The sequence below is a fragment of the Ochotona princeps genome, chromosome 21, assembly GCF_030435755.1.
Source record: "Ochotona princeps isolate mOchPri1 chromosome 21, mOchPri1.hap1, whole genome shotgun sequence".
In the NCBI taxonomy this organism is placed as follows: domain Eukaryota; kingdom Metazoa; phylum Chordata; class Mammalia; order Lagomorpha; family Ochotonidae; genus Ochotona; species Ochotona princeps.
The window spans coordinates 16,960,063-16,973,488 of NC_080852.1; the positions used below are offsets into that span (position 1 = coordinate 16,960,063).

The 13,426-nt window shown below is 43.9% G+C and overlaps 1 protein-coding gene across 3 annotated transcripts in view; it reads right to left on the bottom strand.

The window, feature by feature from the left end:
- The window catches only part of PTPRG (protein tyrosine phosphatase receptor type G), a 698,717-nt gene that overhangs the window by 150,527 nt on the left and 534,764 nt on the right, over nt 1–13,426 (bottom strand). For all 3 annotated transcript variants that reach the window (XM_058678459.1, XM_058678457.1, XM_058678460.1), the window contains exon 6: nt 2,695–2,761. In XM_058678459.1, the coding sequence (XP_058534442.1) occupies nt 2,695–2,761 (67 nt within the window). The remainder of the gene's footprint in view (nt 1–2,694; nt 2,762–13,426) is intronic.

Consider the following 13,426-nt stretch of genomic DNA (forward strand, 5'->3'; position numbering starts at 1 on the left):
CAATTCGGGTGTCCTACACAGGTGGCAGAGACCCAAATTCGTTATCACCTACTACTTCCAAAGGTCCACATTAACAGAAAGCCGGAAATTCGAGCAGAGTAGGACAGTGAGCCCAGGCACCCTGATATGAAATGTGGGTATCCTAACTGAAGAGTTACCCTCTAGAACAAACATCGGCCCTCAGGAGTTTTCTGAAACATCATCGTAGGTAAAATTCTTCCTAATAAAAGAATTCTTTTCATGAGAAATTAACATTGTGAGATATGACTCCCAGGGCTAGAGAAATAAAAGTCATTTCTGACCTGCAACAGAAATCCATATTTTTTTCCCTTTGCACATCTCCATCACCATTTCCCAACTCAAGACACTGTGAAGGGCATGATTATTCACGTCCTTTCACATTAACAGATCACACAAATCCCTCTCAGGACCTTCCTCTGAGAATGCCTTTAATTCCAGCACAAGTTTTTCTTTTTAACTATTTCAAATGTCTATTTCCTTTCGGAAGGATGATAGAACAAATTGTTCCTTTTCCCAATCAAAGCAAAATCCAAGCGGACGTTAGTAGGTTCCCCTTCCTCCAGTTTTATATTTTGCACTCACTTATGTATTTGCAGTTCATCTGAAAACCCAGCTGATATCTACCAAGCGGACACTTTCAAGGTACAATGTGCCAAACACACAAACTCTCTGGCCCTTATGACGCTCTAGTGGTCAGTAGATGAGTAGATACACACACAAGGTCATTCCAGACACATTTGGTGCTTTGAAGAATGAACCCTGGGATGAGGTGACAGTGACAGGAGTGAGGGGATTTGGGAATGAACAGGAGTTTTAAAAGGAGGCAAGATCTGAGCAGACATGTGACATTTAAGAGATACCTTTGCTACAAGCAAAGAAGAAGCTCTTGCAGTAGAGGAAATGACAAAGGCTCGCAGAGCAGTACTTCACTTCCCTTCTAAGCCCCCAAAGGCTGCCTGTGTCTGGCTGAATCAGTGCGCTATTCTGGGGTTGTCAAATAAGCAAGCAGTACAGTTTTGTGGAATATGTAAGTGAACTTGCTGCCTAGGTAGCTCATTTTAGGAGATCTTCAATGACTTCCCAAATCAAGGCATAGAGTTGAGTTCACATCCCAGGCATCTCGGTAAGCCTCCTGAACCCAGTGGATGCATTCCCACATCCAGAGTACTTGGGCCCCCACCCAGATTTGTTTATGGAACTCCTAGCACCTCAGCTGAGGCCTTTGAAAATAACTAAGTCTTGAGGGTGGGGCACGCATTTCTCCTCTGCCAAATCAGGAATTGGGAAGAAACAAATAGATATTTCCCAAGTTAATCCTCTATAGGGCATTTGGCTTTACCTTGTTTTTCTACTTTCATGAGGTTTATTACTATTATTCGCTGTATAACTGAACAGAATCATCAATCCCAAATTCTACTGGCTTCCACGTGACCCTGACAACCAGCATGAGTTTCCCTGAAGGAGAAGGGAAGATGTGTGTTATGCTCTACAGAGTTCACTCTGGTGCAGGGACAATCTTCCCCAAAAGGGGGAAGGCATTTTATCACAGCTGCAGGGATCAAGGAGAGATTTATGATGGTTACTAATGCAATTTACATCAATGTCTTTGGAATTCTAATTAGATGATCAAACCTTTTGCAAATCATGACATTACACATGTGCTCCACACCTCACTGCAATAAGGATAGTTTTGAAATGAGAGGATCTTCATGTCACAGGTAATGATGCATTGCCGATAATGAACTTGCAGAGAAATTCCTCCAATAAAAACCAGTTCGAAAAGACAGAGGTAATTTATCTTACTTTCTTTCCCAGTTTTCCTTCTGAGTTTAAGAAGTCTGTTGTACAGAAGGTTGGCCTAATGCTTTTCCATTCTAGTAGCTGCATAAGGCTTCCTCACAAGCTCCACAAAAATTTTTTAAAATAAAGATTTATTTTATTTTTATTGGAAAGTCAGATATACAGAGAAGAGGAGAAACAGAGAGGAAGATCTTCCATCTGCTGATTCACACCCCAAGTGGCCACAATGGCCAGAGCTGAGCTGATCCAAAGCCAGGAGCCAGGAGTTTCTTCTGGGACTTCCACACAGGTGCAGGGTCCCAAGATTTTGGGGCCATCCTCGACTGCCCTCCCAGGCTACAAGCAGGGAGCTGGATGGGAAGCAGGGCCACAGGGACACAAACCGGTGCCCACATGGGATCCTGGCATGTCCAAAGCGAGGACTTCAGCCATCTGGCCACCGTGCCAGGCCCACAAGCTCCAAAGTTTAATGACTTGTCCTACCTATTTATATTTTCCCCCTAAATCATGGAAGCAAATCAGAAGTTTTAATAATGAAAAGTGACTGGAAAGAAGCATATATTTAGGAGACAATGAGATAAATAGCAGGTTCAACAGCTAGGAACAGTACCTCTCAGGACGTTCTGATTGATAACCTATACATTCAAAGAGGTATCCAAAGAGAAACAAATTGCTTACTGTTAACCCAGACACATTTCCCAGAAATAAATGGGTGTGCTCTTTACCCATCAAATAATGGCTCCAATGCCCTTCAACATCAGTCGATGAGAAATGGGTGTCACCCTCTGTACCCTGCCAGATAACCTGATTCCTTGAGGTGGAGATCTGAGCCCTTCACATCCCAGCGCAAGGAAATACATGTGGCTTACTTACCATGATGTACGACACCCTTCAACCCGTGGATAATAGGATCCAGCGCAGAATTGTCCCTCGGACTGACCTACATGTAAAGGAAACATGATTGGTTAAATCTATTCTGGCATCAGACACACAGCTTCAGTTTAATCTTCTAAAGAGATGGGGCAAAAAATAGACGTTATCTAGCAAGCTGCTTAGGTCTCACTTATAGCATAGCTTTCCCCAAATGCAAGAGATTTATGATACAACGGAATCAAGTGAGGAAGTCTAAATCAAAAGAAACTTCTCAACATACATTATAATGGCAGAAAAACACCACAGGACCAGCAAAATCTTAGACCTTTTGCTTGCCTTGTTTTATTAAGAGAATGTCCTGATGGGCTAAAAAGTCATGGAGAGTCATCAAAAGGCAAAGCATCATTAACCAAGTCAGCCAGTACCTTCTGGCAACTGGGATTTTGTCTTGGAAAATGTATCAGTTCCCTGCCAGCCTATTACATTCATAAGGTTCCCAATTCCCTATGAAAAATCACACACTTTAAGTGGCCCTTTCAGAATTACTCAAAGCAAAAGGTAAATGGGAAAGCATCTTAGAAAGACAGTGTCTCCTACCCTCATTTCTTTCTGGACTTTTGAAAGATTCATTTATATTTTTCAGAAAGGAAGATTTACACAGAAGAGGAGAAACAGAGAGAAGGATTGTCCATCCGCCGGTTCACTCCCCAAGTGGCCACAACAGGCTGAGCTGAGCTGATCCAAAGCCAGAAATCAGGAGTCTCGTTGTGGTCTCCAGTACAGGTGTAGGGTCCCAGGCAGCAAGCAGGGTGCTGGATGGGAAGTGGAGCAGCTGGCACACAAACCGGCAGTGATGTGGGATCATGGTGGATGCCAGGAGAGGATTTACCCACTAGGCTAATCCACCGGACTCCTTTCTGGACTTTTTAATCCCCTGCCAAAGTCAAGTCTCCTTGGTTTGATCTCTTCCACTGTCAATTTCTTGACACTACTGAGCAGAAATTCCACTCCTACCTTTTTAAGATTAAAATCCCATGTGCACACTACAGTTACGGCTTGAAGAGTCTTTCTTTTGAAATCCATTGAAATATTTACAAATGAAAGGAAATGGTGTCTAGAACTTGCTGCAAGAGTCCAAAAGTGGACAGCAGGGGGAGTGAGTGGAGCACAGATGCACAAAGAGTGACCTTGAAGCAATTATGTTGACCTTGAGTGGGAAGTACAAAGACAGGACATGCTTCCATTCTCTTTTACTTCTGTGTACATTAAAAACTTTCCAAAATGAAGAGTTTTTCCAAAATCCATTATCTGTGATCAGCAAGCTCTGCCCTTCTTCTTTCTCAGGAATGGTATTTATATTTAATCCACTTTTAACATAATGAAGTTGACATATTGACGAACCTTTCACTGTGCAGCAAGACCCAACCTGATGCAGAAGGATCCGGAGCCACCTTTAGAGGGAGTTTATGCAGTTGGACTGTCATCCACGTCCCCTTGTACAAATATTCCCTGTAGTGTGCGTTACTGGTTTATTCTAACAGAAACCCACACTTTACACATCCCTCTCTGCACCAGCATCTCCAGGTGGGAGTAGGGGTTCTCAGATGAAGCTGGCTGTGCTTTCTCTGGAGGATGGTTGACTGTGTCTGGTGACATTTTTGCCCATCATAGCTGTGGGTTATCTGTTTAAGAAAAGGATGAAGGGCTACTAGAAAAGGAGTAGAGTCAGGGTAGCTGCTGAGCACCTTAAAATTCTAAAAAGAGCCACCAATATTAATGGTGCAGAGCCTGGAATTGAGAAAGACTATTTAGGCGTTCTAAGTGCTACTAGTGATTACATGTTGCTATTTACAAGTTAGACCTAAATGCAGAACAAAGGTGCCATCATGCACAATGTCATGTTTATAGACTAGTGAAATGACATAGATTTTTGTACTATATTATGAACGCTGTAAAGTATGGAGAAAGGACCACTGAACAGACTCAAGTTTTACTAGATCACAAGGGTGGAATTCTGGGAGCTGGCATGAATATACCTCCAAATTGCTTTAGAGGACACTCAAGCCAGGAGCCTGACACACACTTCTGCATGAAACATTTTTGAAGACAAACACCCACAGCAAATAATCAAAATCTTACTTGCACCATGGCCAAAAACAGAATCATAGTATAAAAATGAAAGATAAGAAAACCTAACTGGCATGTGTCTGAATTTCAAAATCCCAGAGTATAATAAAGTAAGAGCCCAAAGAAATACTCCGTATCTCAAGGTGGTCTTCTAGAAGATGAGAGACCACAATGCAGCAGGCATAGGCAGAAGCAATGGAGGTCCTTCCAGATCCTGCCAGCTACTGGACAGCTAAGTCTGAGACCAGGAGGTCCCAGGTGAACACTGGCTCTGCACAGGGACCATCTAAGCTGCCCACAACCAGAACTGACCAACCTATAGAATTAAAATTACAACTGGTTGCTTCTGGTTTTAACAAACAGACCCCATTTGAGAACAATTTAGTAGTTATTTAGCGTACACAGAGGTAGAAGATGGAGGACGGGCTACAACAGCAATACTTTTCTTCACTAACATACTTTGCTTACTGTTTGTCTTAAAGGTTTCTAAATGGGCTTCCACACCACAAGACTCAGCACATTTGCTGCCTCCTGATTGGCTCATTTGACTCCTCCAATGACATCATTCCTCAGCCACAGTAGCCCCCGATCCACAGTTTGGCTTTCTGAGGTTTTGGTTACTCATGGTCAACCAGAGTTTGACAATATTAAATGGAAAATTTAGGAATACATCATTCCTAAGTTTTAAATTGCATGCCAGTCTGAATAATATGATGAAATCTTGGGCTGTCCCACCCTGTTCTGCCTGGAAAGTGAACCAATGCTTTGTTGAGAGTTTCTACAATGTATATGTCACTTGCTGATTAGACAGTGACCAGCCATCTTTCTTCAGATCAACTGCCACATCACAGGGCTTGCATTGTTCTACTTCCTTTTTATTGCTGATTTATTTTTGTGATGAACTGATAAGCTCAATTTTATCATACATTAAAAAAAAACCCACAATATATGAGGATAGTTCACAAAGTTCATGAAACATGGAATTAAAAGATAAGTTTCTGAGGCTGGCTCCATAGCACAGCAGAATACGGCTTGCACCACTCCTATTCCATTTGAGTTCTGCTTGCTCCATTTTCCATTCAGCTCCCCGCTAAAATAATGTTTGGAAAAGCAGTGAAGAATGGCCAAAGTGCCTGGGCCCTTGCCACCCAATAGGAGACCTGGACAGAGTTCAGGCACTTGGGTTCAGGCTGGCCTAGCCCTGGCCACTGTGGCTGCTTGAAGAGTGAGTTTGAGAATGGGAGCTCTGTAATTCTGGTTTTCAAACAAAGTAAGTCACTAATTTTTTTAAAAAGATTTATTCATTTTATTACAGCCAGATATACAGAGAGGAGGAGAGACAGAGGAAGATCTTCCGTCCGATGATTCACTCCCCAAGTGAGCCGCAACGGGCCGGTGCGCGCCGATCCGAAGCCGGGAACCTGGAACCTCTTCCGGGTCTCCCACGCGGGTGCAGTGTCCCAATGCATTGGGCCGTCCTCAACTGCTTTCCCAGGCCACAAGCAGGGAGCTGGCTGGGAAGTGGAGCTGCCGGGATTAGAACCGGTGCCCATATGGGATCCCGGGGCTTTCAAGGCGAGGACTTTAGCCGCTAGGCCACGCCGCCGGGCCCTAAGTCACTAATTCTTAAAAATGATTTATTTGAAAGGCAGAGCTACTAAGAGAGTTATAGAGAGAGAGAGATGCAGCTAGAAAGAGATCAGATTCTAGTTTACTTTCCAAAGGGCCACAAGGGTTGGAGCTGGGCCAGTCCAAGAAAGGAGCCAGGAGCTTTTCCAGGGTCTCCTACATATATGCAAGGGTCCAAGCACTTAACCCATTCTCTGTTGCTTTCCGAGGCACATTAGCAAAGAGTAAGATTGAAAGTAGAGCAGCCAGGACTACAGCTGGTGCCCAGGTGAAATGCTGACACTGCAGTTGACAGATTTACCCACAATGCTGCAGCACTGGCCTCAGTAGTTAAAGAGTTGCTTCTTTTAGTACTTTCAATTTTGAAATCCATGCCTAGTTTTTTCATAACCATTTTCTCATGAAATTTTGGTAGATGCTATACATGCATGATTAAAAACTTTTCTGGATCAAAAGTCCTGTACGCTTTTTTAAAAAAGCATAATTTTCTGAAGCAGCCTGCATTTGGGGTCAGTGTTATCTCAAGTATTGGGTACCCACTGGGAGCACTAAAATGTATCCTCTATGGATAAGGCGGGGGGGGGGGACACACTTGTCCTCTGAACTTGCACCCAAAGGAGAGGGGATGTGCTTTCAGTTAGGAGAAAGCTTTAATACATTCAGTTTTATCTGATGATGTGAAGGCTCCCAATTCCTCCACAACTGACACTCACCAGCAATATTTGTAATCTATCCAAGAAGAAAGTCAGTAGGCAACCAAGGCAGGTGCAATCTCTGATCATTGTGATCACACCTTCTCCGGGTCTGATACTCAAACCAGGCCTCACCCAAGTCCAAAAGTCAGTCCCCAGACTCTAAGCAATCTCATCACATTATTCATCACATTATTCACCACTATTCGCACCAGCCTCACTCTGCTGGTTGATACGGTTGGGATTGAGAATATGGATGCTGGGAAATGCAGAGAAAAACAGTGATGATTGGCTGGCCTGAGTAACTCATTAATAATACTGAGATCATGTTCCAGTTCATGCCTTAGTTCCAAAGCTCGGGGTGGGGATTCAAACTAGCATGCTAATAAGTGAATTTGTTCCAGCAAAGCACAACACAAACTGAACTAATTCCTTCCACTCACTGTTTCAACTGATTTGCCACTTAAAAATATCCTTGAATATAAGCTAAGCAATTTGTGCAACTTTTCAAACATGACAACAGCAAAGGAAGCTTTACCGACCCATTCTTGTTCCGTTCATTTTCCAGGTTAGAGTAAGTCTAGAGATGAGGAAAACCAAAATGCTTAACCCTTTGAGGGCTTGATTTCCTCCTCCAAGAAACAGGGATACAATCTTACAGTGTTATGATGAAGATGACAGGTATGAAAGCTAGAATATAACGCTGACTACTGAGAACTGGCTAAGGGGTAGATAATATTGGGTAACAAGTCAACCCAAACTGAAATGCTAAAGTTTTTTTTAAAAGATTTATTTAATTTTATTGTAAAGTCAGATACATAGAGGAGGAGAAACTCCCCAAGTGGCCACAACGGCTGGAGCTGAGCCGATCTGAAGCCAGGAGCCAGAAGCTTCTTCCAGGTCTCTCACACGGGTGCAGGGTCCCAAGGCTTTGGGCCATCTTCAACTGCTTTCTCAGGCCACAGGCAGGGAGCTGGATGGGAAGCAGGGCTGCTGGGATTAGAACCGGCACCCATATGGGATCCCGGCATGTGCAAGGTGAGAACTTCAGTCACCAGTCTATTGAGCCAGGCCCACAAAATGCTAAAATTTAAATCAATGTTCAACAGCCCTTTTAACCATAGGCCTCTCAACGTGCATGGTACTCAAAGTAACACCTCTGTCTGAGTTTAAATTTCAAAAATTCCAGATGTATGTTTTATTTGATATCTGTTCAATTTTGTAATATATTTCTCTTTTTAAAGCCACATGAAGAGTTTTCCTGGCGCTTGAAATTTGCTTCCTTCCACTTTGAGATCAAAGGAATTCTGCAGTAATATGGAGACAGCAACAATCGTACAAATGAGCTTAAAATGGACTAGAAGAAACAGACACCCTTCTTCCTGCAGAGTTGGTGCTCTCATGGCAAAACTTTGCTCCTGGCACTTTCATTTCAGGGCAACTTTTCATGGCATTAGTCATCTTCAAAAAGAGGGCACACAGACGTGACACAGGCCTCTGAATGAAAGCTTTTCAGTTGTTTTAGATATAAGCAAAGTACACAGAGACTGGCAATACAGGAAATCCTAACTCCTAGTTTTACACTGAAGGCCAAGTTCATATGAATGCAGATGAAATCTACCCTTTCCAACTTTCTCTTCTGAAATAGGGGCTCACCGTAGAGATTCAAGCAACTAACTGTCAAGTCAGTATCATGTTGGCAGTCATCTCCAGAGATGCGTTTGTGATCCAGGCTCGCCAGCAACCTCCTTTATTTCTGTTCCAAGCAAAATGACACAGAGGCAGAGAGGCCCCATCAGCCTGCATGTGGCTGCCAAGGCCTTTCCTGCCCCCTGTGCCATTTGGCCCTTGTCTTAGATCCTAATAATTTTCAATATATCATGTCCTGGCCATCTGCTAAATAGGATGGCCAAGATAACCTACTTGCCTTGAATCCGACATTGCCAGCTGCTCCTTTAGTTCCATGAATGTCATACACAGCCAGTATCTTCTGCTGGGAAAAGGGATTTATGGCTGTAGATGGTGAGTGGTTTTTCTGTTAACCATGGCTGTGGCAGAAAGTGACAAACAGCAGGACCACAGTCTCTGCACAGGCTTCCTAATGGCTGAGCTGATCATCTGTCACCCTCGTGGTTTAGCCAGTGACTGGGGTTCAGGATCTCGGGATGAGGGCAAGCCCTTTCCTGTGACATCTGTCTCTCTCCTGCTGTAGAAAGATTGCTGGGACTTCCTTCATCCCAACATCAGCATCTTTGGTTACCATTCACCAGCGTTTGGTTCCAGTTGCTGCTAAAAGTTCCTGGCATAAACCATTCTGAAGCTGGCTGTTTTCACACCCTTGCATTTCAGTTCACCCTTACCTGGAGACAGAGCACTCACAAGCTTCCTCTATTAATAAATTACACACTTGTCAATCATTTAAGGAGTATGCCTATGTCCAAGGCAACCATTCTGTGATGAACCCACTCACTGCTATGCCATATGTCAAGCATTCTTTCTTTCCAGACCCTTCTTTGTAATGCCCACAAATAGCACCTGTCTTCTTACAAAGCCTATAAATCTAGTCTCTGATGTTGAAAATTCTCTTTTCCCTTCTGACAGTACATCATTTTCTTTTCTCCCCTGTTTGCCATCATAGAAAGCAGAATCAGGGGTATCCCAAGCTGTCAGGGCCTGGAGTCAGAGAGCAAAACAGACACACTGTTCAGAATGAGGCATGGCAACAACAACAACAAAAGAATTCTGCAACACTGGAGGACTTTTGTGAAATGCAGGGATTTTAACGTCACCAGAGTTAACTATCATCAAGTAATCCAGTGTGGAATCTTTGGTCCACAGGAGGGCTTTACATTCAACTTATTCAATTCCAGCATCACACATTAGGCCTAAAATAATATATATGCAAAACACCCAAGAGGCTTCTCAGAGTCCCCATCAGAGGGAAGTGCATGGCCCAGATCATCATTCACTTGCCAGCACCCGACAGGGGCAGACTCCTGGGATTAGCTTCCCTGGGCAGAGGACAACCCTCCTAATTCCTGTCACAGGAAGGGATTATTATGGAAAGGAAACACAATTACAAGCGCTAATAGGATTCACTCTAAATGAAACTTCAGCATGGCCATGGTTTACTTACTGTTAATTCATACTATTAGTGGGAACTAGTCAATTCCCAAGTTATTTATCTCCAGGGATTTGAGATTCGTGGCCAGAGAAAGCCAACTGAGGAGATGAACGTTGTGCCTTGAGTCGGCTTCAGCTGACTCTTCTCTGAGCCCTGGCTTCATCTCTCCAGCCCAACAGAGTATCTGCCTTCAAATACTCCTACTTGGCTTGGAGAAGGCCGTTTCTGAAAAAACCAACTGCTCTGGGCAACTGCATTGAGGCCAGCAGGAAATCGGCACAGCTGAAGATCTCACCAGCAGCAGGCTTGCTTGTTGGCCATAGAGGTGATTACTCATCCCCACGGGGACCAAACTGTCCTGTGCATGGTGTTCAGGTCCATTTCCTCTGGGTTCATACTCACCCAGCAGCCCATTTCTAAGGGAACATAGCAGAAAAAGAGGATGGAGACAGCCTGGAGCACCTGGCAAATAGCCCTGCCCCGGGGGTTACAAGGTGAATTATGTCCTGTGTCTTTTTAATGCATTGTCAAGTTCTTCCCAAACTGGAAAGAAGTTAAAAGAAAATTCTGACTTAGCAAAACATGCTGTGCAGTCCTAAACTGCAATGTGAATCACTTCATCCAGGTATTGTCATGACCTTTGAATTTTTTTTTAAAAGCAAAGTGAAAAAGTGTGAGATCTGGGGGAACCTCAGGCAAGAGGCGCTTATAGGCAGCTCATAGATGTGCCTGCAGATATCTCAGGAGTCGCTCTGCAGTCTGGGGCAGCTCCAACTTTGCTTTGTTAATAACCTGTCCATGCTCTGAAAAGCCCCAGGAATATCAAAGGCTTAGGGGAGAAAGCAGAGCCCACTGTGTCCACACAGAGCAAGGGACTTCAACCAGAACACATTAGATGTGAACTCTCACCCATGCTTTTTCATTCCCTCCTAGCAAAAAGCCGCTCAGCGCACCCCATACACAAAAGACTGAGGATCCAGAAAGTGCTGTGTGGGGACTGCTTCAAATCCGCTCCATGCACGAGGCAGGAGCAAGAGAGGAGACAAGGCTTATTGGATCAAAGGGGCTGCCGGACTGATGGTCTGCTGTAAAGAAACCTCCTTAGGAGCGGCTAAGGACATCAGCTTGTATTATGAGGGATGAGGAAGATTTAGGTAAATACTCCATAGGTGTCATCTATAAACGGTTGAGATGACCTGATGCATCTGTACATCGTGGCTGGATGCCCTTAATCCAAATCATAAGCACCTTTCTCTTTAAACTCATACACTCCTATTCCGGCCCTTGTGTCATCTCTTGCACTTGAGCATGGGCTGGATGAAGTAGGTTTCTTTCATCCAGTAACACGAGGCAAAAGCAGAGGGATGTTTTCGTTACAAAAGATTCTAACCTCCATCTTCCTAGTAGATGTCACTACTGCCCACTGGGCTGGCATGCTTTGGTGAAGTTAATGCTCGGGTTCGAGAAGTCCACATAACAAGGGACTCAAGGTGGCCTCTGAACTTAGTTAAAGCCCTCGAGGAACTGGTTTCTGAGTGAGTTTGGAAGCAGATGGCTCCCTTGCTGATCTTTCAGATGAGATTGCAACCCTTCCCATCCTTATGAAAAGCAAAGGATCAGAGGGCCCACAGACACTGGGATAACCAGTATGCTTTGTGTGCTGCTTAATGCTAAGTTTGTAGTAAGCAACAGATGATGGATCACATGCCAAAAACCAGATTACAGAACAGGAAAAGCTATTGGTCAGAGCACAGTGCTCACTCCTCACAGAGCTGATGGTCTACTTCCTTTATTTGTTTGTAACAGAAAGGCAGGTTTACAGAGAAAAAGATCTTGTGTCTGCTGGTTCACTCCTCAAGTGCCACAGTGGCCGGAGTTGAGGTGATCCAAAGCTTGGATCCAGGAGCCTCCTCTGGGTCTCCCAAGTGGGTGCAAGATCCCAAGGTTTTAGACCACCTTAACTGCTTTCACAGGCCACAAGCAGGAAGCTGGATGGAAAGCAAGTACAGCAGCTTGGACATGAACAGGTGCCCATAAGGGATTTCAGCACATGCAAGGCAAGGATTTAGCCACTGAACCATAGTGCCAGACCCTGATGGTTTACTTCTATCCCACACAGTCAGGTTTGGGAAAGAGTTTGCACTAATTCTAATTTCCTTATGCCTCTGCACCAGCCATTTCCATCCCTCTGAAGCAGCTCTCATCCTTGATGGAGCACAGCTGTTACGTTCCAAGACAGTCTTTAGAGTTTGAAAGGAAGGGATATGCTTAGAATATAAAATCCTTTCCAGGTCAACTTGCTAAAAAATAATGAATGGACCCCAAGTGGAGCAAAGAAACATCAATGATCAGTTCCAGGACAGAATCCCAGCAGTTCTGCAACTGAAACCAATACAGAAAAATACACTGCAGTGCTGAGTGCAAGAGGCCTTCATAATGGAAGAAGTCCCCAGGCAAGGTACAGGGCATAACAGAGTGGCCTGAGACTGTTGCTTCAGATTCACGGTGACCAAGTTCGGTGCAAATGAACTACACAGGCAATGCTTTTCAACAGGGAATATTTTTACTTGACTTCTTTTGGAGCACTGAATGACTGCCACCATAACATGGACTCTAAAGATTGATTAAGTATCAACTCCCTCTTCGAAGCAATACCTCACAGATTAGTCCCTATTCCAACCATGTATGCCTGTAAGGTTTGCTGCCTGATGCTGTAAACGTCATTTAAGCTCCCCAACACTATCCTTTGAGATAAACCAGTTAACATCTCAGAACATTGCACTTGATCCAGGCTCAAGGCAGTATGAACTGCTTTTAGGGAGCTTCCATGAACACTGCAAGAGCACCTGCTGCAGGCTCTTAGTTAAGCAATGTTTTGAGAGTACAAATAGATTAAACAAACAAACATCTTTAAATCCATGAATGAGAAGGGCTCCTTGCAATTAAGGAGGAGTCTACACAAAACCCATGCCTGTATCTGAAAGAACACAGAATAACGCTAACCAAAGAGTCCAGCTTTATGTTTAAAATGTACTTGAACTCAACAAAGGATAACATTAAATGGCAATGGGAAAAGAAACTTTCGCAGCATGTCTTGATTGACAGAACGTGCCATTCATTGCAGAACCTCACGGAAAACAAGAAGTTTGTTCCCAGCAAT